This window comes from Eleutherodactylus coqui, chromosome 3 (assembly GCF_035609145.1).
Source record: "Eleutherodactylus coqui strain aEleCoq1 chromosome 3, aEleCoq1.hap1, whole genome shotgun sequence".
NCBI lineage: Eukaryota > Metazoa > Chordata > Amphibia > Anura > Eleutherodactylidae > Eleutherodactylus > Eleutherodactylus coqui.
Genome location: NC_089839.1, coordinates 290,472,732 through 290,494,306, shown reverse-complemented (window position 1 = coordinate 290,494,306; position 21,575 = coordinate 290,472,732). Strand labels below are relative to the sequence as shown.

Sequence of the window (21,575 nt, the reverse complement as noted above, 5' to 3'; positions counted from 1 at the left end):
GCAGGGTCTGCCAGCAGCCCATTGCTTTCAATGGAACTGCAGAAGTGCAATGGGAGAACATCGCGATCCTCTGCCACAGCTGTGACCGCTGTGGCGGGGGAGTCTTTACTCCCCACAGAGATGAAGAAATCCTCTGTGACAGCTTTATTTTTACACAAACAGGGATGATTTTCAGGGAAGGGCTTATTTTTAAAGCCCTTACCCGAAAATCACTGCAGGGGTTGCTGGCAGCCCATTGCTTTGTAATGGGGCCGTCTGCAGCAGCCGCAGCCCCATTAAAGGCAATGGGCACGGACCTGCATTCACACGTGTTTGTGCATGTACATGCACATGCTCGTGTGTAGCCACCCTTATTTTGCACGTGCTTCAGGAAACTGGCATCCCTAATGTTTTGTTCATAGAGTTTAGCTAAGTAGATTGATGGGGGTTTTTTTTGATACATTGTAGAATTGAGTTTTTTCTCGATACTGAAGTCTTGTATTAATACATTTGTATAACCCGTAACAATAACAACGGCTAACTCAGTACATTGCATCTCATTTAAAGAGTAAGGAAAGCCAGGTTTTGTATTGTGAAATTTTCCAGATGCCCGAGTCAGCTGAAGTTCCAGTATCACTGACTGTTTCATGCATCTAAAGCTTTAAAAAATGAAAAATCTGTTGTTTTCTGCACAGCAGTCTGGCTGTGCAATCTGGACAGCCAACACCTTTAAATACCCTGAAAGAGCTGAGAGGGGGCAGTCCATACTGCGCTAGTCAGCAGACTCGGGCTGTCCTGCCTGCAGCCTTACTTAGGTATTGATGCTCTGCTTACCCCTATCGATTCCTGAATATGAAGGGGTCATGGGGCTAATTTAGTACTGCATACCCTCTAAGTTTTCCCTGTACAGTGACACTCCATCCAACTATGCCGTGACTTACTACTGATCCCAGCCAGGAGGGCCACTGTGCAAGAAAAAAACGTGAAGGGGACATAGCAGTAAATCAGCGCTGTATCCCCTTCATTCCTAGAATATTTCAGACCCTCCCCAATCATAAATTGATGGCATTTTCTAGCGATCCGCATGCCTTTTGTAAGATTGGAAAACCCTTGAAGTGACTTTTCCTTTAAGTAAAACAAAAAAAGGTTTGGTACGGTGTTAGCCAGTAGAGCAATGTGTGATTGTTCTCAGTAAGAGAAACCAAGTAATATTGTAGATATGATACCTTTTAATGGCTAACAAAAATACATGATGTTACAGCAAGCTTTCGGGGATATCTCGCCCCCTTCGTCAGACTAATGAATGAAACTAGTTTGGATGGCAGATAATTGCAACATGCAACTTCATAAAAATTCAGAACTTAACTTGTAATAATATTGCCATCCAATAGGTGGTGCTGCAGCTCCTTCCATGTGTAGGTTGAAGGAGAGATAAGACACATCATAAAACTGTCCTGAGCTCAGTGGACTGATTGAGGATTTATGGCTCAGCTCAGTTTGTCTGTTTTAGGTTTTGAGCGCAAAACAGTCTCAAATTTCTGTCTGTGAACATTTATTTAGATCAAGAGGAGTGTGTTCCCCTCTATATATTATAATTATGTACCATCCAAACTAGTTTCATTTATTAGCCTGACGAAGAGGGCGAGATATCCCCGAAAGTTTGCTGTAACATCATGTAAAAGGTATCATATTCACAAGATTACTTGGTTTCTCTTACTGAGAACAATCACACATCAGTTTTTCCTTTCACACTATTCTTTAGCCAAAATTCGCATCAAATAACATGCTGGATGGAGGAAATCACTAATACCAAAAAATATTGGGTAAATTATAGCAAATGTACAGTAACCTGTTTAGAGTGTGTAGGGATATTGGGTGTGGACATACTGCACACCGGCTGAAAGGGAAGTGTTTCACGTCTATCAAAACTGGATAATGTTTAATTTCTACAGGTGAAGAGATAGCAAGGCCAAGGCGCTCAACTCCCACCGCTGAGATTGCAAGGTTAGTGCTAGAAATGTAGAATATACAGTGCGCCAAGCAAAGTGCCAATGATTGCAGACTAGAGCCAGCGAAGTTCATGTTAAACACCATCCATACTTCTTGTACAGTTCTTGTCACCTCTCCGTACTTCAACCTCCAAACGGTCACATTAAAATTTGAAAGACCCCTCTTGAAAAATGTCACTTTTTTTTTTCTTTTAACTTTACTATAGAGTTTGAATTTATGTTGGGTACATATAATCTATTATATAACGTTTATTATTTTTGTTTTTTTGGTTTTTTTTTTTACAGAATTTAACATGCTAAATAAATAATGTAATAATGTAATTGGTATAGAATGTTATGGATGCGCTGATTCCAATTTTGTGTAGGTTCCCCCCCCCCCCCCCCTCAATATTTAAAGCATTGTCTTAGGGGAGAAAATGTTTTTTAAAAACAAAATTCTGTAAAAATGTTAAGCTGCTGTGGTCAGTAATGACTGTGGCATTTTGCAGGCTTAAACAGCATAAAGGAGTGATTAGATGAGCAAGTGTTCATCTTCTTAATCCTTTTCTGGGATGAAAAAAGATTCCCAATCTAAGACAATCAGACAGCTAATATGTCTGAAAACAGTGGTGATTACAGGAACAAAACAACATGTTACCCTCTCCAGGGACTGGGAGAGGCAAGAACAGAACTTTTTTACCGCCTGCTTGTGCACTTCCCCTTAGCTTTGTACTCACACTGAAATAACCATTGTAAATTCAGCATTCCCATCCCCACTTCAAATGGCTGTAGCTACAGTCCGTTCAGTGCTATAGACAAGACTCTTGCGTTTAAAATGACCCCAACAGCATGTCGGTAGCACTGACAGAATGAGAACTACAGCCGTTTGAGGTTGAATTAACCTCTTTGTGTCCAAAACTGTAATGTCATTTACAATTTACAACAAGCTCTGTTCGTTCTACAAGATAAGGGTATTGGGGGGTCAAAGTTCTAAGCTGTTTCAAGTGAGTAAAATAATCAATTTTTATGTTTTCATCATAAAATGTAGTAAGAAAGCTCAGACTGAATTATTCGGTCCTCCCTTGGAGTCTGCCTTTGAGGATCCAAAATCTGAAGGTAAAATTAGTCTTTTTGACCCTAAAAGAAAACAATGACTAACTTTTCATTGCATTTATCGTACTGCTTGGAAACCTCTTTAAGTAGTAAGAATACTTTATCATTTTTATTTTTCCTTTTTCTTCCAGTTCCTCTAGAACAATCTGAAATATGGGGAGCAACTCAAATAAGTACCACAACTTCAGAATCCCCGAAGCTGTCAAGACCATTCCCAACTGGAAGTAAGTAGTTCCTGCATGCCATACCACAAGATGATTTTATAGGGCAAGTGAAGGGAAACTACAAACTTCAGACTCCCTTATGCATAACGTTTTCTCTTTACTTTCATTGATGACTTTTCATTTTTTAGAATACCTCTTTATCGTGATGCATTTTTGCTTGTCGGAGTAAATTTGACTGGTTTCTATTAGGCCTTGTTTTTGCCAAAAAGAGCCCCTTCCTCATGTGCTGTACTTGTATGACGCTGTGCAGAAAAGGGCGGAAAGTGTTGAAATTAGAAAAATGCTCACATGAGGAAAAGTGAATGGGTCCAAGTTGCAGTACTGTGTAATGCTATGGACAAGAGTGACCCTGTCTCCTGATCCCATACATTGTCCTGCCAAAAGTAAGCATCTGAGCAAGAATCAAAAGTAATAATTATTCCAGTATGTTAATTAGCAGCCCTTCTCTGCTCCTAATGACCTTGGATACTCTCTGTGGCATACTTTCTATGAACGTCTAATATGCTTCAGATAATATTTCCCTCCATTCATCCTGCAAACATCTGGCGAGTTCTCTCAAGGGAAATGGCTGCTCTTTATATTTCTTGATGCCTCAGTTTGTCCCAAGGATGTTTAAAATGTTGGAACTTTGTACTGGCCTATCCAATTGTGGAACATCCATATCCTCAAACTAGCGTATAACAGTGTTGGATTTGTAAAAAGACACTTTCTCTTGTTGGTCGTATTGATGACCATTCCCGGAATACTACCACATTGTCCGCAGCACATTATTGTCTAGAACAGTGTTTCCCAATGCTAGTTCTCAAGGCACCCCAGCAGTCATGTTTTCAGGATATTCTATAGTAAGAACAGCTATGGCAATGTCTGAGGCACTGAAAATAATTATATTGCCTATGTAATGCTGAGGAAATCCAGAAAACATGACCTGTTGGGGTGCCTTGAGGACTGGAGTTGGGAACCATTGGTCTAGAATGTCCAGGTACACCTACAAGGTTGATGTCGTTACACCCAACGAACCAAGGCCATGCCACAGAAAAAAAAGAATCCCCAGACTATAACAGAACCTCCACCATACATAACTGTTGGCACAACACGCTCAGGCAAAAGGCGTTCCCCAGGATCCTCCACACCAAGATTTGAAGATGTAGCAGCGTGATTCATCACTCCATAGAACATTCTTCCATTGCTCAGTTGCCCAATGATGACGCTCCTTACACCATTGCAGATGGACTGATGCATTACACTTTTGATGGACGGCTTGTGTGCAGCGGCAGAGCCCATTTATCCAATACCGCGCAGTTCCCATCACAAATTGTGGCTGACGCCTTCAAGAGTCTGCATGTTGCATAGCATGGTTTAGACATGTTATATGCTAATAAGACACAATCCATTATACAGATAGGGGTGTCCAAATATTTTTGATAGGATAGCGTACAACAAAGAAATAGTTGGAACAGCATTGTGTAAAGATAAGAGTCCTACATTGTGGTCATAATTTGGTTGGTTATGGTATATCAAGCCTAAATACTTTCTTCATTCTCTCTGTTTTTAGCACCTCCACCCATCCCACCAAAAAATATTCCAGCCACGCCACCTAGAACTGCTTCACCATTACCAGCTGGCATTGGTGAGTACTAGAACTCTTTATTATTGTATTTTTATATCAAACCTCAAAAAAAATCTGTAATTTTGAAATAAAAATGTTTGAACTATAGGAGTACTTATCACCTAATCCCAGATAGCTCAGTTCTTTTTTGATCTTTGAATCCAAATGTATACAGTAAACTTAATATCTTTTTACCCACTTCTTCCACAGTTCATCTAAGCTAAAAGGAAAAACCGTGCACAATTTATTACTCGTTTCTGCAGCTTTGATCCTCCTCTGTGTCTTTGCAAACACGAAAAAAAGTTTGGTACCGTGTTGGGCAGTAGAGCAAAATGTGATTGTTCTCAGTAAGAGAAACCAGGTAATCTTGTAGATCGGATACCTTTTAATGTCTAAGAAAAATACATGATGTTATTGCAAGCTTTTGAACTTCTCAGGGAGCGAGATAAATACATAAATAGTCCACTGATCAAGATGTGAAGGGCTTTATGGTCCCTGAATTAGTGTTAGGGGGTCACCAGGCCAGCAGTGTTATCTGTGCTATAGATGTCTTATACTTCGCAGTCATGCATGAATCCTCTTGATGAATTTAATCCTCTGTTGTGTCAAAAGTTATTAAACGTTTTCAGTTTTTGTCCTGTTTCTCCAACATAAAGGGCCCCAACAGGACCATTTACTGCACAGGATCAGGTATATAAGCGAGGATGAGATTTCATCGCCACACAATTAAAGAGAGAAAGACAGAATTACCTGTGGCCGAGCACTTTTCTAGTCACAGACACAACATCATGTATTTTTGTTCGCCATTTAAGGGATCATATCTGCAAGATTACTTGGTTTCTCTTGCTGAGATATTGCAAAAACTGAAGTCCTCTTGCATTTCTGCATTGTGATGTATATTATATATTTTATCATTTGCAGATCAAGGATTGGCTGCAGGAGGAGAGCAGAAAGAAACCGTCACCTCAGAGGAGCGACCTGTTTCTATCAGTGATGTGGACAGTATTTTCGGCCCTATTTTATCCCCCAAGTCTGTGGCTATCAACTCTGAAGAGAAGTGGATCAGATTTAGTGACCACTCCCCCGAAAAGATTTACTCCTCTTCTCCGCCTCTTCCTGCTTCACCACGTCCTCCTCGCTCCCCCCCTCCTCCTCGTTCGCCACCTCCTCCTCTGTCTCCTGCTCCTCCTCGTTCGCCACCACCTCCTCTTTCTCCTCCTCCCCCTCGTTCGCCTCCACCTTCTCGTTCTCCTCCTCCTCCTTCTCCTGCTGCTCCCCCTTCTCCACCTCCACCTTCTTCTCCACCCCCCTTTCTTTCTTCACCTCCCCCAATTTCCACAACAATTATTGAATCAACGCCTCCCGAAGAACCAGCGAGCCCCTGTGAATTACTGCCTCCTGTTGAAACTTGCCGAAATATACCTTCACCACTCAACTTGGAGGAGGTCCACAAAAAAATTGCAGAACAGTCATTCATTAAAGATGAAATACTGGAGACTGCTGCATCCCCTAAAGATTTTGGCCTTGGTCAAAGAGCTACACCACCCCCACCTCCACCACCTACATACAGAGCTGTGGTGTCATCTCCAGGACCCAGCGGCACAGGAAGTGCAAGTGGTATGTTGTATCTCTGGTCATTAACCGAGATTGACATCATTGAAATTCTAACATTGTAGAAAAAAACAGTCACATCTACGGGCTGTATCAATTATTATACTGTGGAGAGGGGAGGAAACCTGTGTATAGGGTTACACTGCAGGGGAGGGGGAAAACTGTCCATGTATATAGAGGGCAGTATTATAGTAGTTATGCTTTTGTGCATAGGAGCAGTATTACACTAGTTATATTCTTATACATACTGATTGCTTTTGAGCGATAATCGTCTAAATGGGCCTTTATATATTATAACATTAAAGGAGTCGTTCAGCTGTACAATAAAAAAAAATGGCTGTGAAGGTGTTAAAACAATAAAAGAAGCATTATTCACCTGTTCGTTCACCTGGCAATACAGCACTGCGGCTCCCTTGGTCCTCCTAGACTTTATTACAAACTGCTACCACCTGATTGCTGCAGCGAATCAGAGGCCGCAGCAGTCATGTACTGTTTTCCTGGCATGTTTGCCCCCAGAATCTGGGTGTTGATAGAATGGCGCCTGACTGCAGCTACCTCTGATAGGCTGCAGCGGTCAAGTGCTAGCCGCTTGTAAACAAAGACCACAACGGCCGCAGGAGCTGGAGCTCTGGAGAACAAACCAGTGATTAGGATTTATAGTTTTAACGCGTTTACAGCCATTTCTCAAAAATATTCTACAGTTGGACGACCCCTTAAATTATTTAAGTATTTAAATTTGTTGACCACTTGTATTTGGCTCCTGAATTTGAAAGTTTAGCAGCCAATAGCTCTTAGGTAACTTTTTTTTATTCTGGCCTGATCCATATATAAACTAGGGGATAAACGTCCTTGATCTTCACTACCGTCCACCCAGTAACAATATCAAGTTCTAGAATAAAAAATATTTGTACAAATGTTATATATTATTTAGGAAGTGATGGTACCACCACAACATGAACTCGTGGCTGTTACAGCAGCATTTCATTTTGTCTAATTTCTTTTCCTCTAAGGAACGTCGTCTCCAGCTCGCCCTGCCACGCCTCTTGCCGCGTCCAGTACAACCCCACCACCACCACCTCCTCGTCCACCATCTCGGCCTAAAGTTCCCCCTGGAAAACCTGCAGTAACAGACGTGAGTTTTCTCCTTCAATGTATTTTAAGGGGCTAACCAGAAATAAACATTGATGAAGATTAGAGATGAGCGAGCTCGCTCGGTTAAGGCAGATACTCGAGCGAGCAAATGCGGGGGGACGGCAGGGGGGAAGGGGGAGAGTGAGAGAGAGATCTCTCTCTCACCCCTGCTCCCCCCCCCCCACTTCCGCATTTGCTTGGACGAGTATGCAGCTACTCAAGAAGAGCGATGCTCGCTCAAGTATCTGCCTTAACCGAGTGTGCTTGCTCCTCTCTAATGAAGATCCATTGATAAACTGGGAATATGTAATAATTTGAGTCTGACTACCGATGCTAAAATAGGGTTTTATGACATGACAATAGGGGCCTAGGAGAGCAGCTGGGTGATCGTCTGTCGTGTGTGTGTGTGTGTATCAATAACTTTACTTTTTCTTCTGCAGTCACGACCGTTCAGTCCACCCGTCCATTCCTCCAGCCCACCTCCAATCGCCCCCCTGGCCCGAGCCGAGAGCACTTCCTCTATTTCATCAGCAACATCCTTGAGTGCAGCCACCACACCAACAGTCGGTAAAGACTTTGCTTTTGTTACATTTTTCATGTTTATTTCTGTGCATTTCATTCTAAACATAGTAAGAACATTTTACAAAACGCATCCATTCATCATAAACCGCAGTAGAAATGGTTTTATGGTGCTTAGATGGTTGTTTAGATTGGTAGATCCTCCTTCCTGAACAGATTGAACCTAGTGAGCATATCTTCTTATACTAAACCGCCCCGAACTTCACAGTATTAAAGAGCAGTGTGCAAATAGCTGCTGCCTTTCAATGCCTTCAGATTTTCCACAAGGGTTAGGCCACCTGCAAACGAACGGGTCGGATTCCACATGAGACAGTATGCGAAGTCCGCGACCTGTCCACACTGTCAATTGCAGTTTGGCCACGCATCGGACGGCTTCTGTTGACTTCAATGGAAGCCGTCTGTGTGGACACCGCATAATAATAGAGCATGCTGGGATTTTTCCTCCTCTCGCGGAAATCACAACCGCGGATACTGCAGTGCAAATCCGTTCGTGTGCAGGCGGCCTAATTGTGGCAGATTTACTTTTGCTCGCATGACAGATAGATAGCCATAAACTTCAAAGTTTTTGACTGTAAGTGGTAAATTTACTTTGCTAGAATTACCCCCGCCCCCTCATTCCCCCCCCCCAAAAAAAATAATTCATGTGTGGGAATTGAAATGCATATTTCCTTGAGGTGGTCTGATTTGCCCTATTTAAGACCAGACACCGGTGTGTAGTCCTGGACTTTAAATCCGCGTCATTGAAAAAATGCAGCACACGTTTAAAGCTTCCTGTCCTGCAACCTAGGAAGGCCGGGTCAGGTGCCCAGCTGTCACTAACTGCCCTGACAAGACCACGCAGAACAGTTGTCTTCTCTTTTGCCGACTGCATACATATTAATTACCGAAGGAGTACTATGTCGTGAGTAGAGACAACACTGCTGCCTCTTGGACCCAGCAATCTCATGATGCCCCCTTCCTTCAGCATGGCTGAGCTGCTGGGTCCTAGCAGACGTAGATCGGCTGTGCCAGTGCTGAATGGCACCACTGTGGAATCTGTTTTTTGCCCAGTGGAAAATGAAAGCAAATGCTGATGAAATATGGATGCAATTTCATCTGTAATACGGCCGTATACAAGTACATTCATGGGAAACTGGCCTAATTAATATACCAAGTAGTCCATGTGTTTTATGACCGATGACTTAATTCACTTTCCATATGACACTTATGGTCTTGCTTCGATTTTATTTTTTGGTTGCTGCTTGGACCTTGAGCAAGTTTTTCTACTTTCTTTTCTTGCTTTCTTTTAATCATTTCGTATTTTGCTTTGGGTTTAAGGTGGTCTTGCTCGGCTGACAGGACTTGTTCTTTCTTTTCAGTCACACGTTTAACAGCTTCTTAAAGGGTTAGCTTTCAAGCAGAAACTAGTCAGAGGTTTAATATGATTTTACATTGATCCTTAGGGTGGCCATCAATGTATGATTGGCAAGGCTTCCGATACTGTTTGCATCCTCTTTAGCGCAGCACCCAACATAGCAATGCTCATACACGAGTGTCTAGTATTGTAGCTAAGCCACGTTGATGGGTTGAGTGGAACTGAGCTGCATTATGACACAGCAGGACCATGAGGATCCCTATGGGTGAGATTTACTAAGCAAAATGCTCCAGAATTCAGGCTCAAATAGCACCAAGAAACTGACATACATGCAATGCACCAAATTATGTATTTATGGTACTTTTCAATATTTTCTAGTGAGATGTATAAAGTGTCTAGACAAGTGGAATTGTAAAATGCACCAGGTTTATTAATGACATATGCTATTGCTTTGGCACAAAATACTGGCATAAAGCAAGCCAGACAAGAAGTGACTTAAAGGGGTTGTCCCACTTGTAGCTGTTTTGCTGCAGGAAGCGGACACCTCCATACATTCCATAGTGGCCTGGGTTGGTACTGCAGGCTGAGCCCTATTGAAGTGAATGCAACTCCGTAACCAACCTGGGCCACTGTGCAATCTACGGAATTGTCTGTTTCCTGCAGAAAAACAGACAAACTTGAGGCAAGCCCTTTTACGGAATAAGAGAGAAGTGTCCAACATGACCAGCAAAATGCAGGAAATTCATTATGAAACTTGCGCCAATGGGATACATTTGACGCAGCTTCTGCCAGTCTAAACTGGTTTTATGCTATTTTTTTTATATAGGATAATATTTATAAATCTACGCCATTGTGTCACAGATTGCAGTGAAGGGGCCTTGATAACCCAGCAAGTGGCTATGCGCCTTCATTCAGCTGATCCTTAGGGGTCGGACCCCCACCAAGCATACCTTGATGGCCCTTATTGTTTATCAGTGTAAAATTAAGACAAACACTGACATCAATGCAACAGATTCTGCCATTTCATTGTAATTCACTGACTATGTGATGCGTAATTAGGCTCTCAGACATCATTGGATGGCAATCGTCACCCATTGCTGTAATAAAACAATGCAGATGACACCCTTTTAGCATAGACTGGATGCATGAGGACATGGAATGTAATAGAAAAATGTAATGTCAACGACTGTCACCAGACCTTAACTTTATGAGGGCCTGGACAGCATTGGATAATTTATCTTGTATTGTGACCATGCCCCACTATGTTACTTTATGGTCCCTGTGAATGGCTAGAGTTTTATCTTTCTCTCCGTTTCCATTGTGATGATAGAGGCTTTTCTTATCACTGGGTTCCCTCGGCTTCTGAGCATCATTGGGCTCTTTAGTGCAAACGGACAACAGTCCCAAATTTTTCTCAGATTTTTCCAGTCTGTCTTATCACTCAGTCTGTATTACAGTGTGATTTCTTGTAGCTGCATACAGTACAGAGACCCCTCATACCAAGGTGAAAAGGGGCCTCTGCAAAGGTCTTGGATAACATATTGGCAGAGGCTTAACCGAAGGTTATTGTTACTAATCAGCCTTCATGAGAATATGTTATCATCTGAGATGAGCATTAGATAAGTCCTTCTGTCGTCTTCTTCTGTCAAGTTGATGCTAATCCTATTAATCCATTTCATATGTTTCCTGGAAAGTTGGATGTCTACCAGTAAAGTTTATTTTATATAGTCTCCAGTTGTTCTTAATTAACATGCTGTGTTATTTTTACCTGTTAGCATGCTTTGCTATTCTTAATGTCCAGATGTAGAACTTGCTATATTTATTTAAACCAATTACGGTTTTCATATATAATTAATCTACATCTCAAGTTGAGTTACTTTGTAAATACATTGCATTACTTATTCTGCAGTGATCCTGTATTATACTCCAGAGCTGCACTCACTATTCTGCTGGTGGAGTCACTGTGTACATACATCACTTATCCTGTACTGATTCTGAGTTACATCCTGTATTATACCCCAGAGCTGCACCGACTATTCTGCTGGTCGATTCACTGTGTACATACATTACGTATCCTATGCTGATCCTGTATTATACTCCAGAGCTGCACTCACTATTCTGCTGGTGGGGTTACTGTGTACATATATTACTTATCCTGTCCTGCTCCTGAGTTACATCCTGTATTCTACTCCAGAGCTGCACTCACTATTCTGCTGGTGGGGTCACTGTGTACATACATTACTTATCCTGTACTGATCCTGAGTTACATCCTGTATTCTACTGCAGAGCTGCACTCACTATTCTGCTAGTGGGGTCACTGTATACATACATTGCTTATCCTCTGCTGATCCTGAAATAAATCCTGTATTATACTGCAGAGCTGCACTCACTATTCTGGATGCTTCACAGCTAAAACAATTATTATTCCCTTCTGGTTCAATGTCTGCATATGGGGATTTGCAGCCTGTACATCAATCACTTTACAGTACTGCAAAAAGCATGCCCACCCTTGCATTATTTCAGTTCAATTAAACTGTCAGATGTGTGTCTGTTAAATACATTATACTACTTGAACTAAGTTTTATATGTAGATTATATGTATATAATGTATAAACTGTATGAAGTGATAAACTAGGCTATATAATACAGTTGGTATAAAGTTCAATGTTGCTGGCATCTTTCTCTCTGCTTATGTGATTGATCATAGTATGTTATCACTTTATTGCATGGCTTGGCTTTTCTTCTTTGTTTTTACTTACCCCTCGTTCTTTTGATCATGATATCAGAAGGCGATGCGTTTGCTGACAAACGGCCCCCGTTTGACAGACGAGAGACTCCTGCAGGTACTGTACTTTAGCGAGGGTGACTTTGGAGGTCATAGACTGTGCGCTGTGTTCTGTAGTAGAGACCAGATCTAGAATGTACGACTCTTCCAATATTACAGACCTCCTTATGCCGACTGGAAATGAGAAAGGAAAGATCTTGTTAGGGATGGAGAATCGGGGAACACAGTAAAATTACTTTAACATAATCTATCTTAAAATTTTTCATTTTTCTCCTGATATTTGCTTTATAACAAGACTCTTGATACAGTAGTTGGGAGCCTGACTTATTGCCACAGGCTCACCGGTGCATCAGTAGAGTATTGTTCATTGCATGACAGTTTCTCTGTTGCTTTATAGGAATTCACATGTTGAGTTGTCGTATACCCTTACAGGTCATGCAATCAAAATACTGCCTTGTAAGGCCATGTTTCAAAAATAATTGGGTTCGGTTATGCAATACTGAATATAAAAACTTGTTGTTTTCTCTATAGCAGTCAATGAAAATGTTAAATTGGAGCGTTTTGGGGTGGTAAGATTGTAAAATGAAGCTCTGGTGGTTGCAATACCAATAACCACCTGTGGTGGTGCTGTATACTATGGTATTCCATATGCGGTTTTTGACAGTAATGAGAACTCTTCTCAGGGACTGAGAGGGATATTGCCTTTTGCAGGTGGATATAACATGTGCAGGACTAAAAAAAAAAAAAAAAAAAAGTAAAGTAGCTTTTCAATGAGTTGTCACACCTCACACCAAACATGTAGCACACATGGCTTGCAGTACCATTTCCCTACCCATTATTGTAGTTTTATCCTGCTCTGACTGTTATGTCCTTCTCTCTCCTCTCCCAAAACCTTTTCCCGACCCGCTTCCAATCCACACAGAGAATGAACAGCCTTCCCTCATTTGGTTTGACCGAGGAAAATTTTATTTGACTTTTGAAGGTAAGTAGTACATAGCATACAAACCAATATGCCCCCTTCCCTCTCACCCACCTGCCCTGGCAGTTCCCGCCTGCATAGTGTAGATGCTGTCTAGCTGACCCTACGCTGCTGTTGATGGGGCTGATAACGGCTTTGCAGTCACAGCACATGGACCACTTTGGCTAGCCACTAAAGCCAAAGCTTACATTGCTGCTACACTTTCCCCTTTCCCATACAGCATCCAGTCTGCATGTCTAATTGGTCATCTCTCAGCTCCATCAGAAATGATATGACTTCTGCTTAGAAGGCCCTGTGGTAATCTTGGTATCTTTGTAGATTCGGTGAGGGGAATGCATATAAATGCAAAATGCTAATAAATTCTAAAAAGAAAATGCCAGTAAATATAAGCTGGATGACAACTGCTATGGGAACCGCTTCGGCTTTCCCAGTCTTCTGAATGTTTTAAAGGTTCCATAAAAAGTAATTTGGAATAAAAGCGGTCTCAGATTCTGTATGGTATGGTTGCTTTTCAGAAAGTTTATTGACCAAACTAAGTGAAGCCATTTTGTATATAAACCCAACATTTAAAAGCCATGTCCACCTTCACAACTTAGTTTTATTTTATTGCCATAATGCATGTAAAATTAAAAAAGATGCAGCTTTAGAAACAGTTTTCATTAAAAATTTCCTATCGTTTTGTGTCTTTATGTCTTCTCCATGGTAACAGACTACAAACAAAGCCTGTCTACTTTAATTCAAAAGTCGAACTCTCTTCCATCCATCTCCTGCTTTTTACTAACTGACCGAATGTGCAGTATGTTAGTAAGAAGTAAGGGGAAAAAATTAAATAGAAGGGATCATGACTGCAGGGTCAGACTACACACAGTTTGTTTGCAGTCTGTTACCATGGAGACTCTTAAGTCTGAATAGGAGCTGTAGACACAGTAGGACTTTTCTAAGTAAGACTATTTGAAAGGTTTAATTTTAGATGCTTAAGGTAAAAGAAAAGTTATAAGATGGACAACCTTCAAGATTGCCATGAGGTAAGGGAAAAAAGCCACCGTTAGGCCATTCTCACATAGGCGTTTTTTACAGCGCTTTAGTGGACGTTTGGAACTCCTGCTAAAGACACTATACTGAGCCTCCATTGATTTCAATAGGGCTTCTCAGACGAGTGTTTTAGCTAGGTGTCTCTATATCTGTTCCATTTTAGTGCTTTGCAGGTCTTTTTAACACGCCTCACCACTCATTGCAATGATGGGTTGCATTAAACACACTGATTAACTCGTCTGGAAACGTTGTAAAACGCCTGCGTGAGATTGGCCGTAGACGTCTCTGTCAGCTGCTTATCTCTTACATCTATAGATCAGATGTACTGAAATCCAACTTGCCTGATTCTTTCACATACCATCCAACTGTAAGGACAGCTTTAACCACCTAAGGTTCATTATACTAGAAAACTCTAATTTCAAAATTACATAGACAGTGATAGGAAATTTCACATAGCAAATTTTTTATTTGCACTATTAGTCTCCTGTAGAAGAATTGCTTACTTGTGATACTCAGGAGCTGCACTTGTTTGCCTTTCTGTCCTGCTAGAAGAGCAAGGGAACAGAGTTCAACTCTGCTACTCTTTGAAAAAAGAAATGCCATGCTGAACAAGGTCCTGTAAACTTCACCCATGTGTTTCCAATGTACCTAAAGGCCCAATTAGGACACAACGATTATCGCTCAAAATTCGCTCAAAAGCAATCTTTTCAGGAAAACAGCTGATAATCAGGACCGCATGCTGTGTTCTGCCGGGGGATTGCTGCTAACAGCTGATTGCTGTGTCTCAGCTGTAATCCTGGCCGGCAGAACAAAGAGAAAGTAATCGGGGAACAGCAGGAGGTCTGTTCCCTGATTACAGCTACAAGAATATAACTACTATAATACTGCTCCTATGTACAAGAATATAACTACTATAATACTGCCTCCTATGTACAAGAATATAACTACTATAATACTGCTTCCTATGTACAAGAATATAACCACTATAATACTGCCCCCTATGTACAAGAATATAACTACTATAATACTGCCCCCTATGTACAAGAATATAACTACTATAATACTGCCCCCTATGTACAAGAATATAACTACTATAATACTGCCCCTATGTACAAGAATAGAACTACTATAATACTGCCCCCTATGTACACGAATAGAACTACTATAATACTGCTCCTATGTACAAGAATAGAACTACTATAATACTGCCCCCTATGTACAAGAATATAACTACTATAATAGTGCCCCCTATGTACAAGGATATAACTACTATAATACTGCCCCTATGTACAAGAATATAACTACTATAATACTGCCCCCTATGTACAAGAATATAACTACTATAATACTGCTCCCTATGTACAAGAATATAACTACTATAATACTGCCCCCTATGTACAAGAATATAACTACTATAATACTGCCTCCTATGTACAAGAATATAACTACTATAATACTGCTTCCTATGTACAAGAATATAACCACTATAATACTGCCCCCTATGTACAAGAATATAACTACTATAATACTGCCCCCTATGTACAAGAATATAACTACTATAATACTGCCCCCTATGTACAAGAATATAACTACTATAATACTGCCCCTATGTACAAGAATAGAACTACTATAATACTGCCCCTATGTACACGAATAGAACTACTATAATACTGCTCCTATGTACAAGAATAGAACTACTATAATACTGCCCCCTATGTACAAGAATATAACTACTATAATAGTGCCCCCTATGTACAAGGATATAACTACTATAATACTGCCCCTATGTACAAGAATATAACTACTATAATACTGCCCCCTATGTACAAGAATATAACTACTATAATACTGCTCCCTATGTACAAGAATATAACTACTATAATACTGCCCCCTATGTACAAGAATATAACTACTATAATACTGCCTCCTATGTACAAGAATATAACTACTATAATAATGCCCCCTATGTACAAGAATATAACTACTATAATACTACCCCCTATGTACAAGAATATAACTACTATAATACTGCCCTCTATGTACAAGAATATTACTACTATAATACTGCCCTCTATGTACAAGAATATTACTACTATAATACTGCCCTCTATGTACAAGAATATAACTACTATAATACTGCCCCCTATGTACAAGAATATAACTACTATAATACTGCCTCCTATGTACAAGAATATAATTACTATAATACTGTCTCCTATGTACAAGAATATAACTACTATAATAATGCCCCCTATGTACAAGAATATAACTACTATAATAATGCCCCCTATGTACAAGAATATAACTACTATAATAATGCCCCCTATGTACAAGAATATAACTACTATAATAATGCCCCCTATGTACAAGAATATAACTACTATAATACTGCCTCCTATGTACAAGAATATAACTACTATAATACTGCCCCCTATGTACAAGAATATAACTACTATAATAATGCCCCCTATGTACAAGAATATAACTACTATAATAATGCCCCCTATGTACAAGAATATAATTACTATAATACTGTCTCCTATGTACAAGAATATAATTACTATAATACTGTCTCCTATGTACAAGAATATAACTACTATAATAATGCCCCCTATGTACAAGAATATAACTACTATAATACTGCTCCTATGTACAAGAATATAACTACTATAATACTGCCCTCTATGTACAAGAATATTACTACTATAATACTGCCCTCTATGTACAAGAATATTACTACTATAATACTGCCCTCTATGTACAAGAATATAACTACTATAATACTGCCCTCTATGTACAAGAATATAACTACTATAATACTACCCCCTATGTACAAGAATATAACTACTATAATACTGCCCTCTATGTACAAGAATATTACTACTATAATACTGCCCTCTATGTACAAGAATATTACTACTATAATACTGCCTCCTATGTACAAGAATATAACTACTATAATACTGCCTCCTATGTACAAGAATATAACTACTATAATACTGCTTCCTATGTACAAGAATATAACCACTATAATACTGCCCCCTATGTACAAGAATATAACTACTATAATACTGCCCCCTATGTACAAGAATATAACTACTATAATACTGCCCCCTATGTACAAGAATATAACTACTATAATACTGCCCCTATGTACAAGAATAGAACTACTATAATACTGCCCCCTATGTACACGAATAGAACTACTATAATACTGCTCCTATGTACAAGAATAGAACTACTATAATACTGCCCCCTATGTACAAGAATATAACTACTATAATAGTGCCCCCTATGTACAAGGATATAACTACTATAATACTGCCCCTATGTACAAGAATATAACTACTATAATACTGCCCCCTATGTACAAGAATATAACTACTATAATACTGCTCCCTATGTACAAGAATATAACTACTATAATACTGCCCCCTATGTACAAGAATATAACTACTATAATACTGCCTCCTATGTACAAGAATATAACTACTATAATACTGCTTCCTATGTACAAGAATATAACCACTATAATACTGCCCCCTATGTACAAGAATATAACTACTATAATACTGCCCCCTATGTACAAGAATATAACTACTATAATACTGCCCCCTATGTACAAGAATATAACTACTATAATACTGCCCCTATGTACAAGAATAGAACTACTATAATACTGCCCCTATGTACACGAATAGAACTACTATAATACTGCTCCTATGTACAAGAATAGAACTACTATAATACTGCCCCCTATGTACAAGAATATAACTACTATAATAGTGCCCCCTATGTACAAGGATATAACTACTATAATACTGCTCCCTATGTACAAGAATATAACTACTATAATACTGCCCCCTATGTACAAGAATATAACTACTATAATACTGCCTCCTATGTACAAGAATATAACTACTATAATAATGCCCCCTATGTACAAGAATATAACTACTATAATACTACCCCCTATGTACAAGAATATAACTACTATAATACTGCCCTCTATGTACAAGAATATTACTACTATAATACTGCCCTCTATGTACAAGAATATTACTACTATAATACTGCCCTCTATGTACAAGAATATAACTACTATAATACTGCCCCCTATGTACAAGAATATAACTACTATAATACTGCCTCCTATGTACAAGAATATAATTACTATAATACTGTCTCCTATGTACAAGAATATAACTACTATAATAATGCCCCCTATGTACAAGAATATAACTACTATAATAATGCCCCCTATGTACAAGAATATAACTACTATAATAATGCCCCCTATGTACAAGAATATAACTACTATAATAATGCCCCCTATGTACAAGAATATAACTACTATAATACTGCCTCCTATGTACAAGAATATAACTACTATAATACTGCCCCCTATGTACAAGAATATAACTACTATAATAATGCCCCCTATGTACAAGAATATAACTACTATAATAATGCCCCCTATGTACAAGAATATAATTACTATAATACTGTCTCCTATGTACAAGAATATAATTACTATAATACTGTCTCCTATGTACAAGAATATAACTACTATAATAATGCCCCCTATGTACAAGAATATAACTACTATAATACTGCTCCTATGTACAAGAATATAACTACTATAATACTGCCCTCTATGTACAAGAATATTACTACTATAATACTGCCCTCTATGTACAAGAATATTACTACTATAATACTGCCCTCTATGTACAAGAATATAACTACTATAATACTGCCCTCTATGTACAAGAATATAACTACTATAATACTACCCCCTATGTACAAGAATATAACTACTATAATACTGCCCTCTATGTACAAGAATATTACTACTATAATACTGCCCTCTATGTACAAGAATATTACTACTATAATACTGCCCTCTATGTACAAGAATATAACTACTATAATACTACCCCCTATGTACAAGAATATAACTACTATAATACTGCCCTCTATGTACAAGAATATTACTACTATAATACTGCCCTCTATGTACAAGAATATTACTACTATAATACTGCCCTCTATGTACAAGAATATAACTACTATAATACTGCCCTCTATGTACAAGAATATAACTACTATAATACAGTCCTGTATGTACAAGAGTCTAACTACTATAATACTGTCCCCTATGTACAAGAATATAACTACTATAATACTGCCCCCTATGTACAAGAATATAACTACTATAATACTGCCTCCTATGTACAAGAATATAACCACTATAATACTGACCCCTATGTACAAGAATATAACTACTATAATACTTCTCCTATGTACAAGAATATAACTACTATAATACTACCCCCTATGTACAAGAATATAACTACTATAATACTGCCTCCTATGTACAAGAATATAACCACTATAATACTGACCCCTATGTACAAGAATATAACTACTATAATACTTCTCCTATGTACAAGAATATAACTACTATAATACTACCCCCTATGTACAAGAATATAACTACTATAATACTGCCTCCTATGTACAAGAATATAACCACTATAATACTGACCCCTATGTACAAGAATATAACTACTATAATACTTCTCCTATGTACAAGAATATAACTACTATAATACTACCCCCTATGTACAAGAATATAACTACTATAATACTGCCTCCTATGTACAAGAATATAACTACTATAATACTGCTCCCATGTACAAGAATATAACTACTATAATACTGCTCCACTATGTACAAGAATATAACTACTATAATACTACCCCCTATGTACAAGAATATAACTACTATAATACCGCCCCCAAAATATACAAAATAATGAGAAAAAGAATATGAAATTATCTTTATTCAGTGGCTTGTGTTTTCTTTATCTGCCAGTGATATTTTTAATCGTCACACATGCAGTTTATATAGTTTTGTAGTCCAACCTCTCAGTAATGCATTGAGTCATTTTGGACCCCATGTTTAGACCTATTTTTGCTGCCAGGCTTGTGTCATGATCTTGCAGACTTCAGCACTTAGATCTCCTTTGTTCCAGAATAAAAACATTGAATTCTACATAACTATAACGGAGAGGCCTTCGTCAATGAATAAGGGAGCGTCCATAGGAAACCACTGAAATATATCAAAGCATAGACTACACAAATTAAGTCTGTTGTGTTAGCCTGGCCAAGGGAGTTCTGGGAAGACTCCTCTTAAATGGAAACTTCAGGGCAAGTTTCAGTAACAATGTTACAAATCTGGAATATCCCATCATAAGTTAAAGGGGAAACTCTTCTAAATCTGGTATGGATGTGCAATAAATGTCTATTATTTGAGTAACCAGGGGAAGCTGTGGCCTTGCAAAGAATGGCAATAGACTCCTCCTATGGCTGAGAATGTATAGCAATTTTTAGTTTATTGAAGTTGGGGCGTATGTGAAATGTGAAGTTTATAGGTAGTAGATTTGTCCATTTCTTCCAAAACAAAAGCAAAAACTAACCATGTATGTCATGGCATAATGAAAATGACATATAAATTATTATGTCTGTGTGCTCACGAAAGCTGTTGCCACGGATGACATACATAGCTATGTGATCTATACTGGTAAGGACTGAAACTTTCTTAGCATGCCATATGCATCCCCCAGAATGTACGGGGCATACACAGCATCTTATTTGCATTTCTTCAGTTTCATAAGCCCCCGACACGTGTTCAGGCCTTGTTCACACTGGTACTTTGCTATTGTTTTTTGCTTTATCAGATACCTACAGTAGTTTTACCAAAAAAAAGTGTTACTGTTTGTCATCAGTTTTGATTCATTGCGCTGGAGCCCTGTTTATTTTTTAAGTAGTTATGGTTTGGACAATTGGTGCAAAAAAATCACATTTTGCTGTCCCTTTCTCAGTGCTTTGTGCATTAAGTTTTGAAAGGGGTTGTCTGCTTTGGATTATCCCTTTATGTTATACGGGACCCCTAAAAATAAGCTGTGGGAACCCTCAACAATTAGCTATAATCCGTAGTGCCACCACAGGCGAAATGAAGCATTACAAATGGACTGCACACATGCTACATAGATGTGGTCGGCTCTCCACAGTGAGAAACACTCTTTGTAACCAGCTTCCAGTCTTTCTAACTGGTGAAGATCTTTAGTGAGTAGCCCCTCTCTTGAAGGGGTTCTTTCGTGAAGACAACCCTTCTCTGTCTTTCTTC

The 21,575-nt window shown here is 39.0% G+C and overlaps 1 protein-coding gene across 1 annotated transcript in view; it reads left to right on the top strand.

The window, feature by feature from the left end:
- SGIP1 (SH3GL interacting endocytic adaptor 1) overlaps positions 1-21,575 on the top strand; it is a 129,771-nt gene that overhangs the window by 75,226 nt on the left and 32,970 nt on the right. Inside the window, exons 10-18 of the mRNA XM_066597670.1 lie at positions 1,932-1,983; positions 3,016-3,083; positions 3,212-3,304; positions 4,857-4,931; positions 5,832-6,527; positions 7,532-7,653; positions 8,093-8,219; positions 12,372-12,428; positions 13,293-13,352. Coding sequence (XP_066453767.1) covers positions 1,932-1,983; positions 3,016-3,083; positions 3,212-3,304; positions 4,857-4,931; positions 5,832-6,527; positions 7,532-7,653; positions 8,093-8,219; positions 12,372-12,428; positions 13,293-13,352 — 1,350 coding nt within the window. The remainder of the gene's footprint in view (positions 1-1,931; positions 1,984-3,015; positions 3,084-3,211; positions 3,305-4,856; positions 4,932-5,831; positions 6,528-7,531; positions 7,654-8,092; positions 8,220-12,371; positions 12,429-13,292; positions 13,353-21,575) is intronic.